Source organism: Camarhynchus parvulus, chromosome 24 (genome assembly GCF_901933205.1).
Source record: "Camarhynchus parvulus chromosome 24, STF_HiC, whole genome shotgun sequence".
NCBI lineage: Eukaryota > Metazoa > Chordata > Aves > Passeriformes > Thraupidae > Camarhynchus > Camarhynchus parvulus.
The window spans coordinates 4,690,299-4,713,414 of NC_044594.1; the positions used below are offsets into that span (position 1 = coordinate 4,690,299).

Below are 23,116 nucleotides of genomic sequence, written 5' to 3' on the forward strand. Positions count from 1 at the left end.
ATATAACCTTTATTTGTATGTCAGTGTCAGTGATTAACAGGCATGTTAAACCTCTACATTTCACTCAGTACCTTTGTATGATTCTAGCACAATTTGCAGTGTAAATCCTTCATCTGCCTTTTCTTTGGATTTCACAGGATTTACCGGAATTAACTGGATATTGTGTTTCCTCACAGCTGACTTTTCCTCTCCGTTCAGGGTCCCTTTTCCCTCCCCATCAACAGTTCAGGGAGGCAGAGGCACAAATGTCTCCATTCCAAGAAAAAAAATTACACACTTCTTACCACTCTTCCTAGGATGCACTTCTATTTCACAGGCTCTTTCCTGCCCTTTCCCTGTGCCACGTCCAGCTCAGGTTCCTGCAGTGCTGAGGAGCAGCCAGAGCACTGGGATGCTGCCCCAGGGCCCCAGGCTCAGCTGTTCCCATCGGGAGCCCACACCCAGGGATGTTTGGGAATGCATCCTGGAGCAGCTGTGGGCTGTAGGTGGTTTGCCCAGGAGTTAAGGCCATCAGGAAAGCAGTGATGGGATCTGTTGGCTTCACAGCAGATCCCTTGTGCCAGAGTTGTCCATCTGGTGTCTCCCAGCTTTTGTGTGCAGGCAGAGGGAGAAGTGACAGGATGTGCAGGGCACTAAAGGAGCTGCTCTGTTAAAGTTGTTTTCAGTGAGTCTTGAGACTTCTTGTTCGTCCAAATGCTTTTTGAAAAAGGGCTGGCAAAGGGCAGGGAGTAATTTCTTGCTGTTTTTCCAGCTGATTTGGTTGGTAACAGAGATGTGCACTCCCTCACCTCACATAAAAGTGTTTCACTACCAGCTGGTGCAGAGCATGTGCTTGTCCTTATGGAGTCAGAACTGTGGCAAGGCTCCTTGGCTCAATTGGAGCCAGCAGAGATCCTTACTGGGGCTTGCAAAGCACCAGAGATGGTTTGGAGTCAGGAACAGACACTGACCCATGTGGAGCTGCATCAGGAGTAGGTAATTCACAGCACCGGGTGGCTTTGGAGCTGGTTTTGTGTGTGTTCTGTGGGAGCACTCCTGGAGGGCAGGAGCCATGCAAGCAGAGTGAGCTCACTGATGGGCAGCAGGGAATTCCCTCTCACCCCAGCCCTCCTCCTGTCTGTTTTCCTTAGGCACAAGGCAGCAATGGCCAAAGCTTTTCCCTGCCCTCTGTGCCGATTTCTTCCCCTGGCTTCAAGGGGTGGTTTATTTAGCATTCAAAGACATATCCTGAGCTGAACTAAACTGCTTGAACTCCACTGGAGGTTCTTGTTTGACAGTCTCTGGGAACTCTGTCCTTGTCCTGATCTCTCCCCACCATCCCACACATTGGGGTGACACTGACTGGGCTATGCTAATGAGGCCCCTCAGCTCAGGAGTCACCAGCTGCTTTCACCCTCGTTTTAATAACCCTTTCCTAACACCCTGGAGTGAAGCAGATCCAATTTGATTGTTGCCCGCAGGGGTATGACTCTGTTTCCCACAGCAGGATTGTTTTCCATGTGATTCAGCTCCCTGACCTGTATTCCAAGTGATGTAATCCTTGGGATGGGGCTCGTGGAGACATTTCTGGGTCTGTGCATGCACAGCATTTTAAGATTCTCTCCTCCTGTAGCATTACTGTAGCTCAGTCGTGGAGCCTCTTGCAGTGCTGACCTGCTGAAAGGGGCCTGAGGTGAATTTAAAAAACTGCTTCTCATAATCAGAACATTAAGTGCTTTTTCCAGGAGCTCAGAGCATTTTCTGGCTGAGCGTGGTACATGCTGATGTTCTAGGTTGTGAATCACAACCTAGAACATGGGAGTTCAGAAGAACAAAAGGAACCCAATACATTCATTGGTTTGTTTAAGCTTGTGATGGTTTTGTTGGGTCAATGTCCCATCCCCAAAAATATTTATCAGGGCTGAAGGAGCAAATGCCACTGTCCCTAGTGATTGCAGTGAGTGACAAGGCATCACGTGCACCTCAAAAATGCAATATTGAAACAAACTGGAGTTATGCTAAGAATTTTCTTAGTTACCAGCTTTGTGAAGATGACGAATTTTCAAGAATTTGCTGAGAAACAACAGGAGCAACCTGAATTCTGTAGTCATGAATCTCTGAAACTGTGCTCAATTTTAGTGAGTGGGAAGCAGAATGAGACAATAAAGGGATAAGGACAAAAATTGCAATAAGTGTAACATTTTTTTAATAAACCCTGCACCGAGGCAGCTGGCTCAGATTGCTTAGTGAGGAGAACATGTTTGCTGTGTACCCAGAGGGGATTTACAAGCACAGTGGAGATGTTTCACTTACTGCAGTACCTTGTCTTTCTGTGGGCTCAGCAAGTAATCCCTCGTTCTGCATCCTCTGAGCCACTGTCAGGAGGAGGATAAATTTGGCATGGGATGCGCAGGAGGAAAGTGATGCAGGGATGTGCCCTGGTTTGCTGTTAGGGAGCAGGAGCCCTGGGATGCCATCTTGCAAAGCTCCACGTGCTGCGCTCGCCGAGTCCTGGCCTAGCAGAGCATTTTGTAGCTGTCTGAGCTGGGTGTTCCCAGGCAGCACCTGGCAGTGCATTTCAGCTGCCTGCAGCTGAGGCAGTGACTGCACTGCTGGCAGGTTTTCTGGAGTCACTGGCTGAAGACCCCATGGCTCAGAAAAGGACTAAAATCCCACTGAGGATCAGTGCTTTTTGTTACTTGCCTGAGAACGTGGCCCTGGGAAGGGCTGTGTGCTTGGCTGGATAAGCCAGGCACCAGTGCTGGGCTCAGAGGTTCCCTGAGCCAGTTCCCTGGATGGGGCTGCAGGAATGCACTGAGTGTCACTTGCTCCCTCCTCATGCCTTTCCCAAAGCTCCTGGACATTGCCAGGAACCAGGTGCTGACCCAGGTGGGCCTTTATGGCTCTTAATGCAAACCACGTGTGCCATTGTGGCATGGAGTTTTTGGGATGGGCCTGTGCCAAGGTGAAGCCATGCTCTGTGCTGGGAGGTGCCTCCCAGGCTGGCAGGACAGAACCTGCAGCTCTGAAGATCGGGATATGATCTGTCTGTGCCCAGGTTTCTCCCCAGGGAAGGGTGTCTGGGCAAGGCAGGAGTGCAGCAGCAGGCTGGTGGTGCTGCTGCCCCGGGGAGGGTGTAGCTTGTCAGAGTGTTCTGTGTGGGTCTGAGCAGGAACACTGAGCAGCTATGGGGAGGGAGGTGAGGATTTAACAAGTGTGAGGGATGAGCAGTGCACCCTGAACCCTCCTGGGTTTCTGGTGATTCATGGGGACTATGCTGCGTGCTGGGCAGTGTCCTGGGGGTTGGATTTGGTGTGTTTGCTTTTCAGTTCCAGTTTGATTTGTGCTGACACTCTGAGCTGTCCAAACAGTGCTGGAGCCCTTCCAGGGTAGGAGTTCACCTCCGTGGGGTGCAAGCAGTCCTTCCCCAAAGGCCTTTGGAGGGAAGGGAAAGGAGGGAAGGAAGCATTGCTGTCCAGTCTCTTTGGTGAGGTTCTGAGTCATGGGCAGATCACAGGATTATTTTTCAAAATTATCTGTGCTCCAAGCTGCTTGGGAAAGAGGGAATTGGGAGTCACAAGGCTCCTGGGCATGGGGCTGGGTATGCCTAGATGAGTTGCTTCCAGTGAAAGTCTCAGCAGGGTGTCCTTTTCTTCTCTCTTGTCACATGTCAGCACTGAGTGATGGGCTGGGACCTGCAGGAGTAAAACCAGTTTTGATATGAGGGATTTTGGACTTCTCTGTTGGCAAAGCCTGTGGTAATGCTCCCTTCAAGTATGTTGGTTTGCACAATATTTCTGCAGTCAGCTCCATACACCCCGTGGAGCCTGCCTGAAGGGTCCTGTCTGCATCCCATCCAGTGCCTTACTCATCTCTTGGCTCCTGCTGTGCTTGGGAGCGTCGCTTGGCAGCAGACCAGGCTCAGCAGGGAGTTGCTGTTTCTCCATTGCCCTCAGAAATGCTCCCAGTAGAGTTGGTGCAGTTGCCACCTGCCTTGCTGGTTTGTTTTACAAATTCAGGGTGCATTCCCATTTGGGAGGGACCCACAGGATCATCTGGTCCAGCCCCTGCTCCTGCCCAGACCCCCCAACAATCCCACCCTGGGCATCCCTGGCAGCGCTTCCAAAGGCTCCTGGAGCTCTGGCAGCCTCGGGGCCATGCCCATTCCCTGGGGAGCCTGGGCAGTGCCCAGCACCGTCTGGGCGAAAAACTTCTCCTAGTATCCAACCTAAACCTCCCCTGACACAGCTCAAGCCGTTCTCTGTGTCCTGTCACAGTTTTATGCAGCTGTGAGATACAGCAAATCCACCCCAATTCCTGACTCCTGAAGAGACATTGTTCTTATTCCCTTTGTAGGCAGAGATTCTTTTTTTCCCCTCAAGTTTTTCTCCCTTGAAGGAAACTAAATAGAATTTAAATTTAGCCCGCCCCCAATTAGCAGGATTGTGCTGGCAGAGGTTGTTTGTGGAGTGTGGGAGCTGGTGGAGTGCTGCATTGCAGCAGCTACACTGTGCCCTGGTTCCTGCCTTGGAATGTTTGGCCAGGGAGCTCCCCACAGCTCCTGGGGGTGTGACACGGGTGGGAGTGAGGGGGGAACGTGGAGCTGGGCTGCAGGAAAGGCAGGGCTCAGGGAGCTGGGCATGTTCCTGAAGGGCTCAGATGGAGCCACAGTGCCCTTGGGGGAGCCCAGGCAGGGCTGGGGCTGCTCTAGTGGATGGCTCAGCACCCAGCAGGCAGGGTCAGCACAGGCCAGGGGGGCTCAGCACCCAGCAGGAAGGGTCAGCACCCAGCAGGGAAAAGCCACTTTGCCGTTCTGCGAGTGAGGGACTCCTGAGCTGCTGCACATGAGGAGTTACTTCACAATGTACTTTTTATTCAAGTACTGCTGTGTTGTACTGCTGAGCCCATGTGCTGGGGTTGCTTGTACTGCAGAGCATGGGGACACCGTTTCTTCTTCCAAGCCTGGAGTGTTCCTGTCACGTGTTGGAAATGCTCCTTTCTCTCTTAGCAATTGGACTGAAGCACAAGCAGCCCTGGGGTCCCCCAGTGAGGTGGTGTCACAGATCCACCTCCAGAGATAATCCATCATACAACCAGCTATATCCACAGATGATTTTGTAGGCTAATGGCACAAGGCTTTTGTTGTACCTCTTCATGCATTAGACATTTATACATCATCAGCTTCCATCACTGGAAAAGATGCACTCACAAATCGAATTTTTAGCTGAAAAGTTTGCTATAGTGAAAGATCTATGCATGATTTTTTAATTGTTGTACAGCCTGTGCTGTGTGGTCAGCAAGAGGCATTGACTTCTGCTGAAGATGTAAATACCTACAAGAGGCAAAGTTCACTAACTCACCTGATCTTGCTCTATGTCCTTCCTGTTCTTCCAGCCCTTCACATTTATTCAGAACTAATTTGGACAGGTAGGTAGAATTAAATAAAAAATAAAATGGAAGAGAATAACAGGAAATAGCAGATAGGGGATCCGCATCCCTTTATGTACTGCACAGGGGCAGCTAGGGTTTGCCAGGGATGGTTTCATTCTCCTGTGCTGGTTCAGGTGCTCTTCAGAAAGGTCCATAGCAGCACCTTGGGGTTCCTGCTGACATCATGGCTTGTTTGGGGTTCTCTGGAGTTATCCCTCCCTTGGAGCCATCCCTGCCCTGCTGCTGGGTAATGTATTTGCCTCTGACAGTAATTTATGGCAGAGTTGGGTATAGAGGGAACTGTTACCAGAACAGAGAAACAAAAGGAATGAGATCTTGGCAGCCTCTTGACTGGCATCTCTGGAAGCCTGGTTCTCCTTAGCTCAAGCACAGGTTTGGCAATCTGTCACCCCTTTGACTCCTGGTATTGATGTGAGGAGCCCCTTTTACCAGCTCAGAATTGTAATTACAATAAAAGGCTGCCTGGCTGGCTTGGAATCTTTGCCATCCTGAAGGAAGCCTTGATTGGGAATTCAGGACTGCGGAGTCTTACAGATTAAATAATTTCAGTTTTTCTTGCTGTTTTAACTCCAGGAGAGTGAATGTAACCAGTTCCCATTCCCTGTTACTGCCCTGTCCCTGTCCATGGCAGGAATAGGACTGAGGGAGCTTTAAGGTCCCTTCCAACCCAAACCTGTCTGGGATTCAGTGTTCTGATGCCCCAGGTGCAGTCCCTGCTCGTGATGGCTTTGCTCCAAGGTTTTCTCTTCAGAAAGGCTTTGGAATATTTGCAGAGCTTCCATGTGAAATAGTCCCTCAGTTTTTACCTGCCGCTCCATGGAGTTCTGTGGCAGCCCAGCAGCCTGGCCTGTGATTCCCAGGTATGTTTGGAATTGTTATGCCTTGAATACTTGCAGCCACATCAATGGGTTTGTTCAGGCAGTAACAACTTGTTCCTGTACAAAGGTTTGTTGGTGTTGTGTGACGTGCATGTGACATTTCCCTCAGAACGGTGACATGGGCCACAGCCATTCCAGCACAGGAGGGAATGTAGGCTCTGCATGAGGCTGGGGGTTGTGTTAGATGTGCTTGCTCTGGGAATGAACCCCTGGGGCATTTTGTGCTTTCAGTAGGTATTTTCAGAGTATCTAAGCTGACAAGTTCGGGTGTGAACTGAAAAGTTTCAAACCTCCAAGTAGGTTCAGCTCTGGCATCCTGCTATCCCAGTTTTCCTTCTGTCTCTATTTTTAAGCATTTATATGCCTGAAGCAGTTTGTGATTAGGACACAAGCCATAGTTCTGAAGTTTTTGTTTGCAATTCTCTTTTCTGCTGAGACATTTCTTGTGTGACTTTGGCAAATCCCTTAAAGTCCCTGCCTCCTTTATGTTAGTTATGCTTGCAGGTGGGGATATCTGAAGGTGATTCACCTTGTCTACCCTGTTCCAAGTGCTTTTTAAAAAAAGGGATTGGAACTTCTCAGGTGAGCAGGAAAAACAATGCATCCTTACTCATCCAGTAATTTCTGTAATGCTCTCCTGCATACCTGGGCTTGGTTGTTTGTATATAGAGCTGCAGTTCACAAATCAGGGGTGGATCTTGTTTCCTGACAAGGCCACCTAACTGGGGACGCTGGAAATCCTCCTGCTCTGCCTCCCTCAGTAGTATTTGTGTATCTATAAACAGATTTCTGTCACACACAGAAGAAACACTGGCCTGCCTCAGCGTTTTCACTTGCACCTGAGTCCCTGTTGTGCACAGTCCTGTGCACACACGGTGTAAATGAGGGGGAGAATGTTTTAAAGTTGCATTCTGGGGCAGGAATTGTGTGGGACATCTTTGGCTATACAACCTCTGGGATCCCAGGTAATCTTAGCCATCCCTTTTCCTCCAGCCTGCTGTCCTGACTTTCCCTTTTTTAATTGAATTGGCAGTATATTGAAACCAGGCAGCCTCAAACATGCCAAAACCAGTTTCCTTTTGGTATTTCCTGATTTATAGTAATTTTTTTAATTTAAACTCAGTCTCCAAAGGACTTGGGTAGTCAATGGTCACAGCTACACTCCGAGTTCTGGCCCTGAGCTGGGAACTCAGACCTGTCCCTGCCACAAGTTTTGGCCTTGGGGAACTCGTTTGTTATCTCCCATTCCATCTCCAGGCTTGTACAATCAAACTAATAACCTGTGTCTGCCCCCAAGGTGCCACAAGGTAAATTCCTAATATCCAGGAGGTACTTGGGAGATTAGGAGTGGGATATAAATATCAAGTAGTATTTATCCAAGCACCAGCACAGGTTGGCACGTGACATGCAGTTGTGAATGTCTGTAGAAATTAAGAAAATTCACCTATGTGTTCCCCGTGTATTTATTGTGTTCCTTGGGTTGGGTTTGCATCCCAAATCCGAACATTTCTGATGTTGAACTGTGTTTTGTGGAGAGTGTTTTAGGTGCCTGAAGTCCCCCTGGATGTGGCAATGAGTGTGTCTGTGTGACATCAAAGGCAGATCCAGCAGCCTGCGGAAAAAAGGGAGCGGTTGACCCAAATTGGAAATGAGCAGAGAACTCTCCTTGCTGCAGATGTGTTCTCTGCTGCACAAACTAACTGGACACAAGTTGATACTTTCAAGGCCAATAGTTTTGAGTTATTTTGGGCAAATTTCCAACCACAACAGGCACTGTTGTTTCTTCACCATCTGCCCTCCGAGTTGCTGGAACTTGAGATTATTGGGTATGGGGTCAGCATTACAAAGGGGTGCATAGGATCCCTGTGGAGAATCCCTAGTTTGAGGGGCCATCCTTGGAGTTGCTGGGCAGAGAACACAAGCCTTTGCTGTTAAAAAAGACCCAGATTGTCTCTCCCCTTCTCCCTTGCCCTGCCTGCAGCTGCGAGGAGAGGATTCTTTGTGCTTGAGTGACCCTGAGAACAGCTGAGAGTTGAAAATTAATTTGCATTTCGAAACACTACAGCTGTGGGGAGAACAAACATGAGGAAAAAATGTCACAGTCAGTACTGGAATTGCTTGTGCTCTTATCCTGCTGCTCTTAGCATGGGGAGAGCTTCCCCCCCCCCCTCAATTTATTAGAGGGAGTGTAGTTGGTCTAAACAAAAGAGCTCCAGCACGCTGGCCAAATCTGAGTATTAGTAGTGTCTTGTTGGATATTAGGAAGGATTCCTTCACTGAAGGAGCTGTTGAGCATCAGAACTGCTTAGGCTGCCCAGGGATTTAAAAGCTGTGGGGTTGTGGCACTTGGGGACATGATTCAGCCATGGCAGTGCTGGGAGAGCAGTTGGACTCAATCTTGGAGGTTTTTCCAGCTTAATGATTCTGTGATATTTTGTATTAAAACCAATTAAACCCAAGCCCTGGGAAGTGGGTGGGTGCAGCCTGCAATAGGGGTTGGCTGTACAACATCTCCATCATGGATAGTGGGCAGGGAGGATCCTCTGCAGCCCTCAGATGCCAGGCTGTCCTGGCACAGCCAGGGGAATGTTGCTCATCTGCCAGGACCTGACAGACGTGGCTGGTGACCTGCCCTGCCTGGTGCAGCCCGGGGGGATTTCTGTTCCCCAGGCCTGAACTTTGCACTTTGCTTTCCACAGTCGTGGCTGAGCTGCCATAAAAGAAATCCAGCTGAGGAAGCAGAGTCCAGTGCTGCTCCCTCTGTGAGCCCTCCAATCCAGCTCAGGGGTTGTGCTCTGCTCTGCTGTTGCTGCACTCTGCCAAGTGCAAAAGTCCCACTCCAGCTCAGAACTGTGTGCCTGGCACCGGGCACTGGGGCAGCCTGGACTTTGCACAACTCATCACCAGCGTGGATAACGTCAGTGTGGCTCACAGCCTGGAGATGAGGGGCAGGCAGTTGAAGAATCATGGAATCCTGGACTGGTTTGGGTTGGAAGGGACTTCAAATCCCACCCAGTCACACCTGCTGCCACAGGCAAGGACTCCTTCCACTAGACCAGGTTGCTCCAAGCTCCATCCAGCATGGCCTTGAGCATCTTGGAAAGGAAGGAAAGTGTCTGTTTGGTTGGTCTTGTATTTCTCTTGGTGGTTCAAACATGAGGACAGAGATTTAGGAGTGAGGCAAAAGGAAGACAAGAGTCCTGAGAAGAGAGTCTTTTAAAGTTGGATGTTTTTCTGAATGTTCAGGGGCTGGTAGGGTCGGTGTGCCTGTGGAATGGCATGTGCAGGTACAATGTTGTATGACACACAGCTCCTCATGCAACAATAAAGAGAAAGTCCTTAATCTCTCTCCTCTGCTGCTTCACACCTTTGTGTAACTAAGGTGGAGGGAAGAGCTTCAGAAATGGAAGTTTAAAAGTCACAGGCTGAAATATTACAGGGTTTTACTTTTTTTTAAAGGAAATATTTGGACAGTTTTTTGGAAAATGGCCTTGATGATCTTACAGGTCTTTTCCAACCTTAATGGTTCTAAAATTGAGTTAAAATAGAAAATTATTGGAGTAAAAGCAACTGTATTTCTCAAAGACGGGATATTCCCTGTTGGGTTTTTACATAATCCCTCATGAATGGCAAGAGAGTTGGGATTTATGTGGCTAATTCCAGATATCTGGAAGTTGTCAGTCTTGGCCAGGCACAGAATTCCAAGAAAGGGGCTCATCCTGCTGCAGTGGCACCATTTGTGCTGTGCTGGGTGTGTGTCCTCTGCTGGCTTTTCCCCTGCCTGTCCTTCCCAGCTGTTCCCAAAGGCAGCCTGGACAACCAGGGCTGAGCTTCTCCACCTGCATTTTATCTGAAGCTGATTGTTCCACTTTCTATCCTGGTGGCTCAAAACAGCCTTTAACCTTCTGTTACTCAGGTCTGGATTTTCAGTGTGTCTCAAGTGTGCTGGCACTGCATGCTGGTTGCCCCCTCTGGTGAGGCAGAGCTGGGGGCAGTCTGTTTTCCATGCTCCTGGCAGCTGAGCTCCCTTGTGGGTTTGCTATGTGTGGAATTCAGTGAGCAGCAGCAGCCCAGGTGCTCTGGGCCATTGTCCAGCCCCAAGGCCTGGCCTGTGGGACCTGCACCCCACTGCTGTATTTTGGGAAAATGCCAGTGCCAGAGGGAGGCTTGGTGGGAGGCCTCATGTCCGGGGCTGAACAAACACTTCTGGTTCCAGTAACGTGCTAAGAAAAATAAAATAAAATAAAACACAACACAAACAAGCCTCTCAAAGCCCAGGGAGGGAACATTACAAAATACTGAAAAAGAAAACCCCACCCAGCAATATGATAGGAAAGGAAATATGCCTCATGTGAGGATGTATCAAAATGTTTTTCAGAATGAAAACCACAGAACTTCTGCTTCCTCTTAATGGCAGAGAATTAAGCAGTTAACAAGCCCTCAGAGATGCAATAGACCTTTCAAACCAGCTGAGAGATGCTCTGGAAGGACTTGAATTAATTCCTGTGGCTGCTGTGATGATGAAATGTGCTGGGGTCCCCTTTGGTGAGGCATCCACATTTCCAGCCCTTTGCATTTTGTCTCCTGGGAGCACCTGGCGTTGGAGATGTTGGAGGGAAGGAGGGAGGGGTGCTTGTTGCAGAGAGAGGCGTGTGCAGTGTCCATGCAGAGCTGGGTGTTCCCAGGCAGCACCTGGCAGTGCATTTCAGCTGCCTCCTAAAATGACTGAGGCAGTGACTGCACTGCTGGCAGGTTTTCTGGAGTCACTGGCTGAAGACCCCATGGCTCAGAAAAGGACTAAAATCCCACTGAGGATCAGTGCTTTTTGTTACTTGCCTGAGAACGTGGCCCTGGGAAGGGCTGTGTGCTTGGCTGGATAAGCCAGGCACCAGTGCTGGGCTCAGAGGTTCCCTGAGCCAGTTCCTGGATGGGGCTGCAGGAATGCACTGAGTGTCACTTGCTCCCTCCTCGTGCCTTTCCCAAAGCTCCTGAACATTGCCAGGAACCAGGTGCTGACCCAGGTGGGCCTTTATGGCTCTCACGTGTGCCATGGAGTCTGGCTGTTGTAATTGCAGGAAACCACAGTAATTAACTGCCATTAATAGAACTTTAGTGTTGTTGCTGGTGCATCCTGTGAGAGGAAATCTCCTTTGGTTCCCTGCTGAGATGAGGCTGAGGTACCTGTCTGGTTCAAATCTGGGTTGTGATTTGGGATCTAGCAGCCAAAATCAGTTCCTGAACTGAGAAGTTCACCTGCAGGGGAGGGATTTCTGCAGCAGATGGACATGGTACCTGAAAAGTCACAGAAGCTGCTGTAGGTGTTGGTATGGGCACACTTGACATTTACAAAATTAAGTCGTGGCTTGTGCTGTCATCCTGCCTTTTCCTTCTGAGAGAGCAGTCACTGTTCCCTCCATGTGTGGATGTACGTCTCTAAAATGGGTATTAAAGGGCTGGGGATTCAAAGGGCAGAGGGAGGTTAAACACACACCCAATGGCCAGGTGTCATCTTTGTTCAGAAACCTGAAAAATGAAGTCACCATTCCAGCAAAGGCCCCTCAGGTACAATTTTAGCCCTACTTGAATTTCAGTCCCTTCTCCAACCCAGCAGAATTCCCCCAAAATATCCGTGGTGCTGGTATGGTATATTTAGCTTAAAGAACAGATCGTCCGGGTAACCAGCTGAGGAGATGCTTGGAACAAGCCTGCTGGGATCTTTTCAGGGTATGTTAATTACTCTCACTGTGCCCAGGCTCTTCTATGACAAAAGACAACTTGAGGCAGAGCATTGGTGCTGCGGCCCTGCCTTCCCTTGGGCTCCCCTGCCCTGCTCCACTGTCACTCCAGGTTTCCTGCTGGGAATGGGGCAGGCAGGGCAAGTGCTGTTTATTTATCTGCCTCTTGGTGTGTTTGCTTCTTGATTTATTTGCCTGTTTATTTATTTGCATCTTGATTTACTTATTTAGCAGGCTCTGTGATTCCAGGGGACCCCTCCTGTGGTTGCACTATGGATCATTAATGTCTTTGGGATTTGCAGCTTTAGCAGATCTTGTCACAGCACTTCCAAGCTTGGGAAAACTCCTTTGCCCAATCCTCTGGGACTCTTGCATGAAGGAAATGCTGCTGATGGGGGCTGAGCCCTGTGCAGGTCACTGGTGAGGTCTGTGACCTCTGGCCCATTGTAAGGGGTGGTTGTGGGACAGACATGCAGGGACATCCCACGGGGTCTTGGTTCAGGTCTGTCTGGCAGTCTGGGGTTTCTTCTCCCACAGGGGACAAACACCACTGGCTGATTGGCTGTGTCAGCACACAGAGCCCTGTCCTTGTCCTTTGCTGCACAGGATGGAGCTGTGCCACCTCTGCTGCCCTGCACAGGTCACACCTGGGCCCCACTCAGCTCCCAGTGCCATAGTGCCATACAATGCACACTTCAGCCCTTTCTGGCCACTGCTTGAGTAGGATAGAACTCCTTCCCTGTCCCCTTGCAACCTTAAAAACTTCCTCCTTCAAGAGGTGTTGAATCTTTTTGAATAAAGGCTTAAGTGTTGTCCTCCAGAAATGTTTTTGAGACACTGAGAATTTCAGGCCTCGTGTTCCACCTGCTCTGCTCGGATCTGTCCTTGTGGGTGGCTGGTGGTCATGTCCCCAGCGTGCCCTGGGTGTGTGTTCAGTGAGAACCTGTTGCCTTTCCCAGCTTTCCCAGGTTCAGGGTGTGTCTCTTGGTTCCTGAAGCCATCAGCTGTGGTTTTCCTTGGAGCTCCCTGATGCTGAGGTAGCACAGGGCTTCACCTCCACTGGTTTTTGTTCCCCAAAAAGCAGCACTTGGTTCCCAAGGCTCTTGGCTTAATGTACAAGAGCTCTGCTTGCCTCAAAGTCTGCCCTGCTCAGGTGAGAGCTGCTGTACATCCCTGGGAATGTAACACTGGAGCCTGGCTGGCTCAGTTCTGGCTGTCTCTAGGTGCCTTGGAGCATCCCAGGTGCAGGGTCTAATCTGCTCCTGCTGAGCCTGTGGCTGACATGCTGCAGGATTTACAGCTTTCACTGTGTCCTGTGCTCCAGCGTGCAGCAGACATGCCCTTATCCTGGATACACCTGATTTCCAGGGAGCCATCTGAAATGAGCCTTTCCTCCAGCTGTGAGGGTTTGCTGCAGGCTGGGCAAGCAGCCTTGTGGAGGCTGGGGGGAGCATGGAGCATCCAAGTGCAGCAGCACTTGGGAGCAGAGTGCCTGGCAGATGGCATTTGCTGTGGTGTAAGGGGATTTGCCACATGACCTGCTCAGCATTGCTGTCACGTGGCACGCTGATCAGACCTGGCATCTAAAGAACACACTGAGATCAGCAGAGGAGCTGCTGCAAAAAGCTGGCTGACAGGGGGATCCACAGGGATCCCAGCATTTTCCATGATGGTTTGCTGATGCTCACAGGAGCTCGAGCCTGGTTTTCTCTCTGTGTTCAGGGCAGTTTTAGTGTCTTTTGTAAATCCCGTGATTTGCTGCTCCTCATGGATGGACACAGCTCCAGCACTGGATGTGCATGAGCCTGGGAAGCCAGCTGGAAGGAATGGGGTGGTGAAGCGGCTGCAGTATTAACTTGACACCTAATTATATCCCCTGGCTGATTTTTCCATTCTGTCATGCCCTGCTCTGTCTGCACTTTCTGTGAGTGTGGGATGCTGTGGAGCTCTCCATATCCAGCCATGCTCTGGCAGACATTTAAGATGAAATTATCAGTTGTAAAAGCTCTCCTGTCTGTGCCGCCAAAAGTAGCATCTCCCTGATGTTTGTATTTCCTTAAACCAAGCAGGATAGGTTAATCCTGTATAGATTTGAAAGATAGTATTTATTCCAACTCTTCTGGAATGGGATTTCACACCACAGTTCCCGTGGGAGTTGCCATGGAACCTTCACTCTCTCTGACCAGAACTGGCTTTTTTTGACCTGATTCATATTCTGGTATTCCCTTGTTGAAGCAGGAACACCTCTGACCAGTTTCCACATCGACTCCTGAAGTTAAATTTCCTACAGGCTTTCTTCCCTAAGGAGGAACTGAAGCCAGGGCGCAGGTGGGAGCAGTTTATGGCTGCTGCCAAGAGCACAGCCTGAATTAGGTCTGTACTAACTGTGGCTGTTGTTGTTCAGTGCCCCAGGTCCTCAAGAGCTGCACGGAGTTCATCGAGAAGCATGGCATTGTGGATGGGATCTACCGGCTCTCCGGGATCGCCTCCAACATTCAGAAACTCCGGTAAGGGCCTGCCTGGGGGGCAGGGCACAGCCTGGGCTTCCTCTGCAGATTCGTCCTGCAGGAAGCTTTCCTTCAGGATAAAGTATCAGGATCCTGGTGTCACTGTGCTGCCATGTTCCATTTCTGTTCTTTCTCTCTCCAGGAGCCCTTTGGAGCAGCCAGTGTTTCTCCCTGCTACCTTGGGCTTCTGGCTTACCACCAGTTAATTGGGAATGTGCAAAGGATGTGTGCCTGAGTCTGGTGGGGGACATTGCTGTGCTGCACAGGGAAGGGCCAGGAGTGTTCTGGTTAGGAGCTGTTCCCACCACAGCAAACTTCCTTTCTTCTTTCATGAGGCTGCTGTCCTCCTGTCGTTTGGTGTAGAATGTTGTGCTGTGGAGCACTGATGTGCTCAGTGGATGGGACTCACCAGCCCTGCTCCTGGGCCCACAGCCTGGCCAAGGCAGCACAGGGCTGTTTGCCATGGGCAGAGTATCTTTTTTGTACCAGCTGTCCCCCAGTTCATTGGGCAGGTTTGAGCTGGTACAGTGGCTGTTCAAACCCTTGGATGGATGGGTTTGTTCTGGTTCAGATTAATCCTGTTTCTTATCCCAGCAAGTCCCATTTTAAAAATCTGGTCCCAAGGTTTTGATATGCAGGATCTAAAGCCTCTGACTGGAGCTGTGACTGAATAAAACATTTGCCGTTGCTTCAGTTATATTCCTTTATTCCCCATTTTGCCTTGTGCTGGACCATCCATCTAATCTCTACCCTAGTCCATGTTTTTACTTTTGTGTTGCCAAGACCATTTTCTCCTTGATTGTGTATAAAAGGTGCTTTAAAAATGGTTTTCTAAAATTGTAATGGCATCATTCCCTGTTGTAGTGCAGAGTGAAGTGACAGCCTGTTTTCCAGGTTTCTGAGATGTTCCAAAAACAAAAGGAACGAAGTACATGGCAAAACTTACTGACACTGTCTTGTTCATGTAAATCCCTACAGATTTTGAGTGTTTGATGAACATAAGACGCGTCTTGCTGCAGTTCCCAGCTGTATAAACAGAACATTAGGCTCATTCCAAAGCTGGGGCTGCAGTATCCTTATAATTGAATCACTGTGCTTAGATTTCCCATAGAAGAACTGGATCTCCTGGATTTAAAGGGCTTTTTGGTTGGAGAGAAAGTTAGAGAATTTATTCCACCTGGGAGATTTCCATGGGACAGATGTTGGCTCTTCAGTAGGCAGTAGCTGCCTTTATCTGGCAGGTGGGCAAACAGCCACTGTTGATTTGGGGTGTTGATCCCTGTATCCCCATATCCTGGCTCTTTTTGAGAAGCCATGGAGTTGTTCTTCACCTAACAAAATCTTCCTTTGGGTCAGAAGGAATAACATGTAGTTCTGTAAACAGCCAGTGCAGACAGGAGGAGGGTTGAATGTGGTGGGGCATTCCTCTCTTCCCTCCATATTCACTTCTGCAAGGGAACATTTGACAGAGTGTGAGCTTTATTCCTAGGAAAAACCACTGGAGTAGGGCAGGATATGGGCAGGGAGTTTGAGCCAGGGCTGAGTGTGTCTGTGTGGAGTGGGCTGGTGCCTTCCTGGGCTTTTCTGTAGAGCCAAATGCAGGAGCTGAGTTTCTGTCCTAGATGTGAGCAAGGGGTGAGTCAGAAGATGCCTGTGGAAGTGGTGTGTGCTGCACACTGTGGAAAATTGAATGCTCCCTTTCCTTCTCTGCTGTCTTCAGGGTGAGGAAGGGATGGGCTGTTCACCCTCAGAAAGTGGGGATCACTCCTGCCCCTTGTCTGGTGGGAGTGAAAGACTTCCCATGAGCAGTGTCCCTGTCCAGGGATGGAAGGAGTCCATCCTGATTCCAGGAGGGCTCAGCTACAAACACACCTGGAGCCCTGGGCATGTTCTGCTCCTCAGGCAGGGTGAGCTCAGGGGTTGTGTGACCCTCTGGGCACAATCTGCCAGCTTTGGGTGGGGGACAGGACAGGGACAGGGATGGGCCACTTCACCCAGCCCACTCACTGTGCTTGCAGTGCTGGCAGGATGAGTCCCCATGGCTGTGAGCAGCCTAAAGACTGGCAGGGACCCCAAGGTTCTCCAGCTCCCAGAGCCTGGCTCACAGCTCTCATCACCCTGGAGTGTCCTGTTAATTGGAAACAGCACTTCCCAGCATATATGCCAGCAGCAAGCCAGCCCTCAGCCTTCTGAGCTCAGCTTTTATTTCATAAACATTGGTGATTGGGTTTTTTTCTCTCTCTGAAAACCAAGGGAGTGCTGTGGGGTTTTCTTCATGTGGTTCCTGGCCGTCTTCTCCCTGTAGCAGAGGCAGGCTCAGCTCACCAGCTCATCCCCCAGGAATTCCTGCACTCACTGGTTTCCATGTGCTGCTAATGGAAGTGCTGCTGGCAGGACTTTATCATTGCTGTTTCCAGGCCTTTGAAATGCAGAGGGACAGCAGCTCTCCTCGTTCCTATGGGCAATCCCAGTCACAGCCCTTGGGAGTTAAACTTGTGGTCTTGGAAGATGTTCTCTGGAGACTTTGTGAAAAGCCCTGATGCAGCAAAAGGGAGTGCAGCCAGTTGGTTGTAAAGTTAACTGAAAATGCTTTATTAGAAAAAGGAAAAGTCTCTTTTTTGAAAAATATCCCCACTGGCTGCCCCACAGTCGTGGGTCATGTGGTTTTGGTGACTAAGTGTTTATTTTTTCCTGTAAATCAGGAAAGCCTTGCTGTAATTTGTGCTGGGTTTGATTTCATTCCTCCTCCTCAAAGCCCTTTACCCATTTCTCCGTTCTCATTGCCAGCCACGAGTTTGACTCCGAGCAGATTCCTGACCTGACCAAGGACATTTACATCCAGGACATCCACTGTGTGGGCTCCCTGTGCAAGCTGTACTTCCGAGAGCTCCCCAACCCCCTGCTCACCTACCAGCTCTACGAGAAGTTCTCTGTGAGTGTGAGGCAAATGTGGGGCACTTCTGCCTTCAGTGGGCCTTCAGCTGGTAGAGCAGAGAAATCGTGGAAGCTGGACCTGCCTTCCACACACATTCCTCTCTCTGCTCTGCCTCACTTGGGGTTTTTAGAGCCCTCAGAAGGGTGTGTCACCAGAATTGCCAGCCTGACACTGTGCTGCTCACACTCCTCATTCCACCGTGCCATTCCAGAAGGGGCTGGCAGTGCCCTGGGGTCTGAGGGGCCTTTTCTGTGTCCCCTTCAGGTCACTCAGAGGTGCCTTGGTCCCCTCTGCCACACTGTGTTGGTTCCACTTGTGGGGCCACAGCAGATGGTCCCTGGCACAGCTCCCATGCTTTGCAGGAATTCCCCTCTCGTTTGCCATTTCCCACGAATGGGATTGGAAGCAAATGCTGCTCTGAGCTGAATGTCTTCTGCAGAAATTCTTTGTGCCATTAACATGCCCCAGGTCACGACTTACTTGCCCTTCCTTACATGATCCATATGCTGCTCTGTCCCCAAGACAGACCCCCCCTTCCTAAGGGGGAGAAGAGCAACAAAACCCACCTCACTGCCAAGGCTGGCGTTCTGGGGATTTATTTGCAGCTAAATCCTTCCCTGCCTCATTCCAGGATGCTGTTTCTGCTGCTACAGATGAGGAAAGGCTGGTTAAGATCCACGATGTGATCCAGCAGCTGCCTCCTCCCCACTACAGGTGAGTGCAGCCTTTGGGGTGTTGTGGGCATTTTTGTGAGAGGAATTCTGTAATTCCAGTTTCCCTCTCAAGACAGCCACACTGTGCCTCTGCATATTGAAATGATTATGGCTGTAGAAAGTTGGTTTATATTTTAATTAGCTCCTTACCAAACACTGTCCACTAAACATAGTCTTACTTCAGGTCCTTGGAAACTCCATCTAGGAGGGAAATAGGAGCTTGTTATGTCACAGTAAGGAAACAGTTTTATTGTAGGGGGGTACAGTGCAAAGAGCACTTTAAAAAAAAGTGAAATATAGCCAAAAAATTGCTCAGGCCTTCAGCCAAACTTGGTCAACTGTATTTTGTCTCCAGTTTGCCCCTCCCTGCAATAATAGTAATTAGCAAATTACAGTAATGCTCTCAGAATAACTGATGTAATTACTTACATTACTGTAATGTATTAGAGTAGCATAATATGGTGTTTAAAATCACCAATTAAAATACTATATTCATGCTAATAAGTAGTAATAAGAAATTGTGCTATGTGGTAATGAGTCTTGACTAAGAACAACATTTTAACAGTCTTTAGTATTAAAAATTGTGGCAGGGTATGGTGAAAAGGCATCAGACAAATTGGTGTTGGTGATTGGCTTTAACAGCTATATAGAATACTGTATGTTAATGAGACTTTAATGTAATAACTAGTGCTATGTGGTATGTAGCATTCACTAATTGTGAATTGTAGCTGGTAGGAATAGCTAATGACAACATATGGTGGAAGTTATTTACAGATAGGTAACTATTTTACTTGGCTAGGCCAGCTCCCCTGATGTGTCCCAGTGGTTTAGGTAGGTGACCATTTGGGGTGAATACAGGCAGTATTTGGCTATTGATGCCTGATTAGAATATTTCACTACAATCATCAATTGATTTTTGTAATGTATGTTAATCTACAGGTGAAGTCAGAATTCTAGTCTAAGGGGTCAGGTGTAACACATGAGGACAGCTACTGATAACTATTTATAGTCATTTCTACCAATAAATGCTTAAATTTCAGTTACTGTGATGTGTGGTGATTAGCTGGACAATTGCAATGCTGCAATGAGTGGTATAAATAACTAGTTATAAAAGTTAACTGGGATTTAGCTGATGTGTTATAAACTACAACTGTGTTACTTGCTCTTCAAATAAGGTTGGCTAGTTGGTGCAACAGCTGCTGCTTCTAGTAACTAATTGCAATATTGATGTTACTTGAGGGGGTGTGGCCCTTTAAAAAATAAACTGATCTCTTTCTTTTCCTTTTCATTCACCTCTTCCCCCTGAAATAATTTTTACTTTATGGGGCTGGTTAAACTGGGTTCTGGTACCAGCAGCATGTGAGCCTCAGAGAGGGGGCACAGCCAACGTCAGGATGTGGAATGCTGTAGGTCACAGGGTGCTGCTCTCCTCTCCTGGGGTTTGCTTGGAAAAAGGAAAAAATGCTTTATGTTTCTGCTGCTCAGTGGTGAGAAGTTGCAGGCAGGAGGTGTCTGTTTGGTTTCCAGACAGAGCCATTTTCTTCACTTCCAGTCTTGTCCATTTGTGGAATTTTGAGCCCCAAAACACCCTCTCTGTTCCATCTCCCTTCCCTCCCAAAAAGAATAGGCTGTGAGACAGACACAAGCCAGGGGCACCAGGAGGGTACAGCAGCATTTTCACTGCCACCTCCTGCTCCCTCCTCCCCAGTATATATCAAACTTAATATACAAATCCCACTATTTTTTAATGTGACCAGAAGCCTCTGAAGTTTAACCTTCTATCTGCCTTACCAACCTCTGAGAAACCTCCAGCCAGTATTTTTATTGTTCTGGGGTGTCTAAATCAACACTCCCCCCATCCCAGGATTAGCATTCCACATCCTTCCCCACACATCCCTGAGCAGCCCCTCACAGCTGTCACACACCTGCAAAGGGTTTTTCCTAGAACTGTCCTTTCCTTGAGCCTGGACCAGTCAGGAGAGACTCCCTCAGCCCAGCCGGTGTCAGTATTGCCAAAGCCAGCTCCACGGTGGGGCTGAGGGGAAGGAGTTCAGCATTCCTTTCTGGGAGCTGTTAAATCACAAGGAAATAATGAGCTGGGTTTGTGCTGTGGATCATGGCCTGGCTTTGCTCAGTGGTGCTGAACATTTGCCTCTCTCCTGTTTTCCAGGACACTGGAGTTCCTAATGAGACACTTGGCTCGTCTGGCTGATTATTGCTCCATCACAAATATGCACACCAAGAACTTGGCCATTGTGTGGGCTCCAAACCTCCTCAGGTACTCTGGGATTTTCCCATTTCAATAGAAAAGAAATGTTTACATTTATAAGCAACAGATACTCCAGAAAATCCCAGCTTTCAGCAGCTGGAAAGAGCTCTTCCTCTCTTCACCCAGTGCACTCTTCGCCTCCTGTAAAATATGGGAAATTATTCTAAGCAGGATTTAAGATTGGCTGGCAAGTTCCTGACCTAGTGATGTAAAACAGCCCCTGTGTTATCCTGTCTCACACAACACAATTCCACTGGCTGCAGTTTTGTCAGTAGTAACAAGGAAGAATTCCCTGAACTCTCTTTTAGAGGATAATTTATCTTCTCTTGGTTAGATGAGACTGATGTGTCCTTGATCATCCAGGAGAATTTCTACAGTGGCATCACCAGTTTCCCACTGCATAAGTCTCTAGAGTCTAATTTGACAGCTTTTGGCTGCAAGAATTCAAACTTGCAGAAATTAACTTGGATAAATCTGTTTTGAATGTGGATGATAGGGCACTTTAATAGTGTAACTTAAAATTTTTGCTTTAAAAGAAAAAAATATTATCCTCCTGCCCTTTGTTGTACTGATTTCTCGCCTGCTGTTGTTACCAACCTGAGAAATCTGAGTGTGCAGTTCATCATGGAATCCCAGAAGGGTTTGGGTTGGGAGGGGTATTAAAGCTCATCCAGTGCCACCCCCTGCCATGGGCAGGGACACCTTCCCCAGGTTACTCCAAACCCTGTCCAATCTGCCCTTGGACACTCCCAGTTCATGCAGGTGGGCTCCTCTTTCTGGCAATTCTCCCACAAGCAGTGGAGTCACCTTATGTTTGAGTTTGGTGAGTCCTGGAGCATTCACTCAGTAGGATCAGGTGGAGACACTCCCTGCTTGGGGGAAAATCCTCTTAGAGGCCGCAGTGGGTTTATACAACAGCACTGCCTTAAACTGTGCCCATCATGGAAATGAGTTAACAAAAAGCTCTTGATTTTGGCTGTTCAGTGTATTAACGTCAATTCAGACCTGTCCCACACTCCCTTTTCCTCCCAGCCCAGTGTTCCTCTTGCCCCATCAGTAAGGCTTGAACCTGGATCTGAAGTTTGGCCATAATTCCCCACAGTCAGTGATCATTTGTGAACGTTGCTGAGATTTAACCCCAGAAGTGCCCTGAAGCCCTTTGTGGCCGAGCCCCAGGCCCTGCAGCCCCACAGGTGCCCAGGCCTCGCCCAGCAGGAGCCTCTTCCCTGTGCTGTGTCCCTCTGCAGGTCCAAGCAGATCGAGTCCGCCTGCTTCAGCGGCACGGCCGCCTTCATGGAGGTGCGGATCCAGTCGGTGGTGGTGGAGTTCATCCTGAACCACGTGGACGTGCTCTTCAGCTCCAAGCTCAGCTCCGTCATCCGCGATGGGGCAGGTGTGTGCTTCCCTTGGGCAGGAGCAGCAGCACTGCTGAGCCTCCCCTGGGACATGGACATGGCTTTTATTTTAACCTAGAGGGCACATTTCTGGGTTGGGATGCCAGAACCCAGACAGAGATGGCCTGCTTTTAGAAATTCCTGTCAGTTCCTTTCTTAAAAGCCACAGATGCCCCACGGAAATGCAGACATGAATGTTTGGCTTCTACTTTTATGTCCTACCACTGAGAGATTGCAAGGAATCACTTAAATCTTTGTCTCCCCTGCTCCCTCTCCTTTTTAAAACCATCTTTACTGGTGCTCCTCCATACTTACCCATTGGAGCTAAGTCTGTCTGCCCTCATCCATACCTTAGAACACAAATAGAACAAGCTGGTGTAAAGCAGTCTCTCTGCAGCCATGTTGAGGCTAAGAAACGGAAATCTTGCACTTGCTCAGGCTGATGCTGCTTTAGGATGAGGAATGAACCTGGAGCACCTGATATGTCATTCAGCCTTGGAGCCTACAAATTCCCTTGAGTAACTGAGACCATGTATCTTTTCCATCGAGAAGGAGCAGAGTTGCACCAGGAGGAAAGTTTACTCTCTGTGTTAGTATGGCTGCCACAAGCTGTTCCTGCTCCTAAGCAGCATTAAGGCTGCACCATCTGCCTTGCTAACCTGCCTGTGCCTGAAACAGGCACAGCTACTGCAGTTAGCACCACCTGGGGACTGCAGAGAGCTGTGTTTCCACTGTATTTGCTGCTCCCTTCTTTTAAACAAACCCTATCTCTGCTTAGGCTGGCAGAGTTGATCCAAGTCCAGCTTTTTCTCCTACTGTAGGGCAGTTCTAAGTCCGTGGAAGCCAGAGGTTAGCTTGGCCGAGCAGTGCCAGCCCCAGCAGGCTGACTCTGCCAGGGAAAGGAAGATAAGCATGCTCAGAATCCCAGCCAGATGATTATCCAGGCTTAGAATGGCCCATGTAAATTCAGCTAATTGTTTAATGACTTGGTCATTTGCATTCAGTGGCTTTGACACAGACCTGGCAGGGAGCAGGGTCAGGCTGTTGGGTTGGCTAAGTGCAGGAGTTCTGCATTCCAGAACGGCTTCCTGGGAGCCTCTGGGTGTGAGCACAGCTCCTGCACCCACGGGTGAGAGGGGGAAATGGTGCTGCCAAACCTGTTTTAAGCCAAACTTGACCCAGGACAGCTGAGTGATGTTTACAGCTCCCACACCCCCCCACAGACTCTGCATCCTTCACACAGAGCTGTGCTGCT

At 49.1% G+C, this 23,116-nt stretch overlaps 1 protein-coding gene across 1 annotated transcript in view; it reads left to right on the forward strand.

Annotated features, from left to right (window-relative positions):
- The window catches only part of ARHGAP32 (Rho GTPase activating protein 32), a 174,932-nt gene that overhangs the window by 138,619 nt on the left and 13,197 nt on the right, over nt 1-23,116 (forward strand). Inside the window, 5 exon segments of the mRNA XM_030964892.1 lie at nt 14,448-14,550; nt 17,338-17,482; nt 18,117-18,199; nt 20,369-20,476; nt 21,715-21,860. Coding sequence (XP_030820752.1) covers nt 14,448-14,550; nt 17,338-17,482; nt 18,117-18,199; nt 20,369-20,476; nt 21,715-21,860 — 585 coding nt within the window.